The 7,920-nt window shown below is 37.1% G+C and overlaps 2 protein-coding genes, 1 long non-coding RNA gene and 1 other non-coding gene across 4 annotated transcripts; 2 read left to right on the forward strand and 2 right to left on the reverse strand.

The window, feature by feature from the left end:
* Nucleotides 1-273: 273 nt before the first annotated feature.
* On the reverse strand, nucleotides 274-888 carry LOC139197789 (uncharacterized). The gene has a single exon (XM_070825754.1). It carries the CDS (start codon nucleotides 886-888, stop codon nucleotides 274-276), a length of 615 nt encoding a protein of 204 aa, XP_070681855.1.
* A 402-nt stretch (nucleotides 889-1,290) lies between these two features.
* Nucleotides 1,291-1,362, reverse strand: TRNAP-AGG (transfer RNA proline (anticodon AGG)). The gene has a single exon. It is a non-coding gene; the product is annotated as a tRNA-Pro (tRNA).
* A 1,793-nt stretch (nucleotides 1,363-3,155) lies between these two features.
* LOC139197546 (uncharacterized) lies at nucleotides 3,156-3,700 on the forward strand. Its single transcript, XR_011583011.1, has 3 exons — nucleotides 3,156-3,255; nucleotides 3,378-3,458; nucleotides 3,571-3,700. It is a non-coding gene; the product is annotated as an uncharacterized lncRNA (long non-coding RNA).
* Nucleotides 3,701-4,676: 976 nt separating this feature from the next.
* On the forward strand, nucleotides 4,677-7,049 carry LOC103439513 (uncharacterized). The gene is made up of 2 exons (XM_008378071.4): nucleotides 4,677-4,928; nucleotides 6,135-7,049. The coding sequence occupies exons 1-2, from the start codon at nucleotides 4,856-4,858 to the stop codon at nucleotides 6,785-6,787; spliced, it is 726 nt and encodes a 241-aa protein (XP_008376293.3). The 5' UTR covers nucleotides 4,677-4,855; the 3' UTR covers nucleotides 6,788-7,049.
* Nucleotides 7,050-7,920: the final 871 nt, after the last annotated feature.

A 7,920-nucleotide genomic window follows, 5' to 3' on the forward strand; every position in this document is an offset into this window, starting at 1 on the left:
ATTAATCGCTTTGCAGTCATATAACAAAATGAGTTGGGGATCTTTTGTAAATTAATCTTTCTTTGTGACTAGATTACGTATGCAATTTTCTTTCGGTAATAATTATTTTTTTTAATTGTAGACTAATAGTTTTGTACATGAGGAAGCTACAAAGCAAAAGATAAACAAATTTAAATTAATCAGTTGCTTGATTGCGCTTCCTAGTTCCTAGTCCAAGACTTGGAACCCACTAATCCCACGTCTTAAGTCCAAGTTGTCCAACGACGACCCAACTCAGACACGTGGCATACAACCAAGAGTCGCCTTAGCCAACGCGTTTAACAAGTGGAACCGACACCTCAGAGCCCTCATCAGCCGCCAATGCCCTTTACCGGACCCACTCCTTCCACCGCCTACACTAGCTAGCTCCCCGCCGCTTATCACAGGGAACATCGGCGCCGGAGTGCGCCGACCCTGCCGCTTTCTGATCTCATTCATGTCCATCTCCGGTTGGTACTTCACCAGTCCTATCAGCACCTTGTGCTTCCGTGAATTGCTCGACGGCGAGTGCGACCGGCAGCTCACAAGCTCCGATTCCGACCGGTGCGAGTGAGGGTGGGAGGGAGATGAAAATTTGAATGATTCGGATCGGGAGAAAAATGGGTTTTCGATTTGAGGCTCCTCGTTTCGAAGGTGGATTGGTTTTCCACAGAAAACGACGTCCATGGGGATGTATCCGCGGATCGGGTCTACCGGGAATTCAAAAAAGGCATCTAGGTCGGAAGAATAAGAAGCGGAGGCCATAGGGTTCTCCTCCGACTCCCCAACGTCGTCGTGTAGCGGGAGATCGCAGAAGGACAGTGCGTCTTCTTCGACTTCTTGCCGGTTGAAATCTGAGAAATTTTCCATGCCTGTGAAGCTGTGAACTGGGTGGTGATAAAGTTGATCAGTTTGTGTTGCTGGATGTGTTTGGTGATTGGGGATAGGATCTGTGTGTGTGTATATATGGAGGGAGGGAGTGAGGGCTTCTAGAAATAGGATATGGGTTGGTGGCGACGTGGCTTCGGTGGTGTTGGTTTTGGTGCTTCTGGAAGAACAACTTGGTGAAAGTGATCGAAAAATTAGGGGAAAAAGGACTAAGTGGAAGTCCATGAGAGCAGTCAAAGGAGGAAAATGGTTAAAACCCGCGAAAGAGAGAGAAGATGTTTGGGAGAGGTGGTTTTTCTAGAAGGACTCGAAAAACTGGTGGCTGCGTGAAAAAACCGAAAGCAGGAAGAAATCAAAAGAATAAAAAAAAAAGAGATAGAGTAAGGGGCATTCCGAGAATTGAACTCGGGACCTCTCGCACCCTAAGCGAGAATCATACCACTAGACCAAATGCCCGCTGTTGTCTGAAAGGTTCACTTATCTTTATTTCTACATAAAAGGAACATTACTATTACGTGAATCTCTATAATAAGACAACTAAACTTTTTTGTGTAATTGTAAATGTAAAGTAAGTCTTCGTATCCTATTGGTGAAACTAAGGTCATCTCCAAACGAAAGGGTTAAACATTATCCCTTTCAGAATTATAGCACTGCAAAACATTATTTTTTAATAAACAATGTTAGACCATACTTGTGTTTCATCTCCAATCGAATGAGCTAAACATAGTCCCTCTCAATAATTTATTATTGTTAAGTTTATACTTTAAATTTATTGGTAATTTAGTTAAACCACTGTTGGATTTTTTCAAATATAGCCGTAGAATTTGAATCAATTATTGCAACTAATGAGCCGAGTCTCAAAAAAGGGCTAAGACTAAATTTGGCAAACCTGATGGCCTTTTGGCCAAATAATGGCATGGTGGGCTCCACAGAAGTATAGCTCAGCCATCAGTTGGAGATGAGATTTTTGGCAAATCAAGCCAATTTTGGCTTTTGGACCTTTAGCCCTCTCCTTTGGAGATGACCTAAACCTAGAGGGCTAAACATAGTCCATCTCAATAATTTATTAGTTTTAAGTTTATATTTTAAATTTATTGGTAATTTAGTTTAACTACCGTTTGATTTTTTTTCAAATATAACTGTTGAATTTGAATTAATTATTGCAATTGATGAACTGAGTCCTAAAAAGGGGCTAAGAGGTGGCTACATTTGGCCAGATTGGTGGACTCCACATAATTATAGCTTAGTCATCGGTTGGAGATGAGTTTTTTGGCATATCAGGCCATTTTTTTTGGATTTTGGACCTTTAGCCCTCTATTGGAGATGGCCTAACTATTTGAAATTCAGCTGATCATTTGTTTTCGTCTTTTTTTTTTTTTTTTTTTTGTGAAATAATTGAGATGAATGAAATTTTTTTTTCCATAAATTGAAATCTTCTCTACCCCTCTTATTATTTTAAGATTTTTTTATTTTTTATTAATAAGTATCTTTATCGATCAGTAATAATAGTGCCCTTAGCTTAGCATTCTTCAAACGGCTGGATCCAATCTCCTAGTCCTTGCGGAAAGGAAAAAGAATTTCACGCTCTTCCTTTCAGGAAGGGAGGTTTTGGAAAATTCTATTGGTTGCAGCTTTCTCCAGACCTTCGAATAAGCATGAAAAAAAGGCTCGAATAGTATGATCTCTTCGTCACCCTATAATGAAAGGGGCGATCTCGTAGTTCTTGGTTTGTGAAGATACGTTGAATTTGCATGACTTGTTGTGGGACTTACTCCAACGGAACTTCAACAATTCAAACTGTCTATTTTTCAAGTTGTACTTCATCTATTATCCTTGAAAAATGTTATCCAAAATCATAAATATTTGAGGTGTCCAAAGAAATTGACGAACATTATGTTCTAAGAAACATTGAAACTTTATCATGATAATCTTTAATTAATATTAGAAAGCCAGAAGGAGAGTTTGGTGTCTTAAGGCTTCACCAAAAAAAAAATGGACTATAAAGCCCCTCAAACAAAAAAAATCCACAACTAGCTGAAAATAATAGAAACAAAATAAAAGGGATAATTTTGTCAAAAATATAAAATTTGTTATATTTACAGAAAAATACAACAACCAACGTGGGGAGAAAAATTATCAGAATTAGCACGTTTAGTTTTCAAACTGCATAGCAGTTTCCGTTCAGTTTTCAAACTCACACAACCTTTTATCATAACTTCTCCATTGCATTTGTTCAGTTACAAAATTATGATATCACTTCATCACCCTTCATTTCCACAGCTAAAGAAGAATTTGCGAAGGGGCAAAAGGTTGGATGCTTTGAATGTTTAATTGGTGGAGAAATGTATGGTAAGATTTTTCTTTTGGCCTCTAATATTGATAGCTCTCCCTGAAATTTCCAACGTTATTATATTTTCGTTGGTGTTCTATCGATTTGGCTTGGCTTTACTCCAATAGCATTCTATGTGCAGCACTGCAAAGCATCTTTAATTTTGTTTCCTTTCTCCAAGAATCAAAGGTTTTCCATGTTTCGTTGATGATGCAATTGAAAGGTACGAAATTTTCCAAATTAAACGAAATCATGCAAATTCCCAATATTTATGAAGTTTTAACTTCAATTTCTCTCAAAAAATTCTTTCGTTTTGATATTTTTTTTTTTTGCAGGTCGGGAGAGCTGGTTGTATAGGTTGCCGGGATGCCTTCGTCGGTAGAATTAATTAGAGCCATGTATGAAATTTCTGCCACACCATGTGATTGGAATTCTCACAGGTTTTGCTACTTTGTTTAATTTTGGTCCCAATTTTCTAATCAAAATTTCTTCCTCTGGACATCAAGTAGCCTAAAAAAAAGGTAACTTTTAATCCTACTGAATTTCTGTTGTTGGTTATCTAAATCACATCATCCTTCTCTCCCACTACAACCCACGTCAACATAGTGTTGCTAGTGGAGAACTCCAGGAACTCCATTTGGTCTCCAAAGAGGTGAGAAAGGTAGAATTCATCAGATCACCTTTTTCATTGAACTTGATAGTATGTTATCGGAGGCTAGCTTTGTGCTACTATTGGCTCTTTTTTTAGTGTTTGCTCGAGTTCGTTTCTGTGGCTCTCGAGGTTCTTATTTTTAATTTTCGTTCTCTCTCAGTTTTGATCGCATATTTGCACTCAATTAATTTTTTTTATTTTTATAATTTTATGGACTTCTTGCAGCAAATTAACTTTCTCTGGAATTTTTTTAACACCATGTCTGAATTGTCTGTCATGTTTCAAATGCGACTGATGCCTCATTTCATTTTATGTGTGTTGCCTCATTTCATTTTATGGTTTTAGTTCATAAGCAACTAATTCACTAATTCAATTACAAATAATGCTAATATTTGATTTTAACCAAATGCATTAAATTTTCAACATGACGGAACGATATGAGTTCATGATATGTCTTGCTGTCAAGTGTATCAAGGTCAATTGAAGTTCTTAGATTGTTTTTATACTTTTTATTTAGCTTTTAGTTGCAACTAAATTATAAGGATCTTCTCTGTTACTTTTTTTATTTTATTTTACATATTCTGGACAAAATACTTTAAATTTTTGTCTGTATTATTAGAGATGATAATCGCTTTTATTTTATATTTCTATATAATGAACCAATCCTCGCATATAAATACATCTAAAATGTGTAAGTCGCGCGTAGCGCACCGTGATTAAAAAAATGTCTTTTGAGCGCGTGCAGAAAAGCTAGTCAAATGGTAAATGGTTATGGATTGAAATTTTTTTCTTTTCAAAATATCGGAAAAATAAAGTCTAAGGGCCATTTTCGAAAAAAACAAAAGAAAAAAAAAAGAGAAAATATTTCCCGATTTTTGGGGCCAGATTTTCTTTGAGGAAATGTTAAACCGCGAAAATTGGTTTTTCTTGGTAGATTAGAAATAGAGTGAAGAGAAGTGGGAGCAAAAATGACGAGGGCGGCTCTCTTTCAGTTGCTGCGATCACACTCCAGACAACTCACACCCTCAAACCTCCGCTCAGGTTCCTCTCACTCTCTCTCTACTCTCTCAAATTTCTCGACCTATTTGGGGTTTAGGGTTTAAGATCTCCCCCACGATTTCATTTTTTTTTCTTCCAATTTAATCGAAATTATTGAAGTATACTAGGAACCCAAAGTTCATGCTCTACCCAATTCACCACTTCACAAGAATCGCACCCCATATTTGTTTCTGATTTCAGAGACCATTTTCTGGATCTTCTTCTGCTAAATTTATATAAAAATTTGGTAAAAAATTACACACTTTTGGTTTTGGAAAATTCCATGTGTAAAATATCGATGTGAAACGTGTTAGTTGGCACCCAATTGAGGTTTCTGCTATTATTCTTCTTGGAAACCATGGTTTGCAAAATCAAGGTACTTTTCGTGTTGTAGACATGTTTTCAAGAAATCGGACCATTTTGTCGGTCTTAAAAGCCGAAAGATGAGGCCTTGCTAGCTTAATTACTATGCTGGAGTGTGTTACTGCTAGGTTCTAACACGGTTTTGGGTATGGTGACTGTAGATGCTGCTCCACCGCCAATCTTCAGTTTCCATTTTAACTTCTTCTACTATTGTATCAACTGGTGGCTTTAGTTTTTGGTTTGTCCTTGATAATTGTCTATATGAAGACTTCCGTGATAATTATATGATCGATCGTAGTTATTAATCTGCTTTTTCTCGTTCAAGTGAAGCTCATGTGTATGTAGGGGATAGGATCCATCTGCTCTCTCTCAAAACATGGAGAGAGGGCACCATAGAAAACAAAAATGGGTCAACATCTTATTAGGATCTGATTGTTGTAAACTTGTATTACTGTGTGATGCTAAAAGACTCCCATAGATTCTCGTAGCTAGGTTCCTTGAGTTAGTGATGTAGTAGTGTCGAAGCCCTCTGTTCTATTAATTAATGCTTAGCCGTTTGCATAGCGACGTTGTAGTTGATATGCTAGAAAAGTGTTAACATCTGTGATCCTTGGAAGCTGGATGGAGTTCAACCCATGAGATTCTGATGTCATTGTTTTAGTAATTTGCATTGTCTTTAATGCGTGCTCACCTGAAAATCCCACTCACCCTCTCCCGCACTTTTAATTCTTTTGCATGTTCATCACATTTTCTAATCTTTTGCTATCCAAATTTCCGTCTTCCATCTTTTGTTTTTCCCTTCCTTATATCTGTCACTATTGTTGATGATAAAATGTTTTTCTTCAGGTTGTCAGCCATGCAGGTCTGCAGCATGGGCTGCTGGTCTGAACACTAAACTGAGTTTCCACTCTGGCTTCGAGATCAATGCTTCACAGAAAAGATGGGCATCCCATGCCACAACAAGAGAAGATGATGGCAAAATCAGCATTGGACCACGTAGGGGTGGTCAAGTTGGGGAAGATGAAAAGGACTCAGGGGTCGTTTATTATGGCCCAATCTCATCTACCATCAAGAAAGTGAAACTTCTCTCGCTGTCGACCTGCTGCCTTTCTGTATCTCTGGGCCCTGTGATAACCTTTATGACATCTCCTGATATGAATGTGATCCTGAAGGGTGCGGTGGCATCTTCAGTGATATTCTTGAGTGCTTCTACCACAGCCGCCCTTCACTGGTTCGTGACCCCATACATCCACAAGCTTAGGTGGAAGCCTGGTTCAGACAGTTTTGAGGTGGAAATGATGTCATGGCTTGCAACATTCATCCCGAGGACTATTAAGTTTTCTGATATCAAGCCAGCAGAAACTAATCGGCCTTTTGTGACTTTTAAGGCCAATGGAAACTTTTACTTTGTCGACGCTGATCATTGTCATAACAAGGCTTTGTTAGCAAGACTGACCCCGCAGAAAGCAACTCATGAATCGGCTTTTAAGAATTTATGATCATGTGATGCTGAGTCTTGGGAGTTTTGCTCTTTGTGGCTGAATTATGGTATGGATTTCATGTATTGCAATGAGCCTTTGTGGCACGTACCCCTTTTTTTTATTTATGAGACACTGGTTTCGAGTTTTTGTGTCAAACACCATTTGGTCGCAGTATCCTATTTCTTTCCCTTCAATAAAAGAGGTAAGAAACTACATTTCCAATTTACTTGTATTCAACTGAGATTTTTTACCAGTGTAAAGGCTTCACATATTTGTACAATGCTTTGTCGTACATATTCTAATGTTATCATGTCATTTCTTTAAACTAGTTTTTAGGTATTTTCAAAATTCGTTCTGCAACACTTTTTCTTGAAGAGATGAGCAATGTTCAAACTTTTGTGACATTTAAAGCCAATTGAAACTTTTACTTCGTCAAAATTGGCCACATAAACCAACACAAACAGAGCATTGAGCACGTGTGACTGTTAGGTTTCATACGTGGGACATCCGCTTTAATACCATGAAGAAGAAAAAAATTGAGGTTACACAATAAAACTAAAGGAAAACTAACGAAAAATCCAAAAAAAACTTCTATTTTAATGAAAAGTCATTTTTAAAGGTATAGTGAATAGTACCAAAGAAAGGTATAAATGTGGTTTTTCGTTAAAAGTGAACAGTACCATGAGTGTTTTGTTAAAACTTCCTAAAACTAATTGGCAATATGGAGAGTTGCCCAATTACTTGTAAGCACATGCAAGATTCTTTATTTCCCAGATGTGAGATTGATACTCTCAACACTTATCACACTTATGCAAATAATGTATTTTCACCGTACATATTTCATACTCCGAATCATTCAAATTTTTAACATTCATTGGATGATCTCAAAATGAAAGTTGAGAGATTATATGTTGGAGTTGTTTTTACCTCTTGAAATTATGTTAACTTGGCTCTTCACGGACATAGGTAGATCTCAAATGAAATCACTGACATCAGCTTGTTCAAAATAATTTTGTTAATTAAAATTTTCATTCAAGAGGATGAAAATTGGTTGGAATTCTATTACAGCTTGTTCAAAATAATTTTGTTAATTAAAATTTTAACCAGTCTAATTTGCAATATATGAGAGTAATAGTTATAATCACCAAGCT

The sequence above is a fragment of the Malus domestica genome, chromosome 07, assembly GCF_042453785.1.
Source record: "Malus domestica chromosome 07, GDT2T_hap1".
NCBI classification, from domain to species: Eukaryota; Viridiplantae; Streptophyta; class Magnoliopsida; order Rosales; family Rosaceae; genus Malus; species Malus domestica.

Coding starts and splice junctions, on each gene's coding strand:
- LOC139197789 (XM_070825754.1), bottom strand. CDS start 888: ATGGAAAATTTCTCAGATTTCAACCGGCAAGAAGTCGAAGAAGACGCA.
- LOC103439513 (XM_008378071.4), top strand. CDS start 4,856: ATGACGAGGGCGGCTCTCTTTCAGTTGCTGCGATCACACTCCAGACAA. Junction 4,929..6,134: donor ACCCTCAAACCTCCGCTCAG/GTTCCTCTCACT, acceptor GTTTTTCTTCAG/GTTGTCAGCCATGCAGGTCT.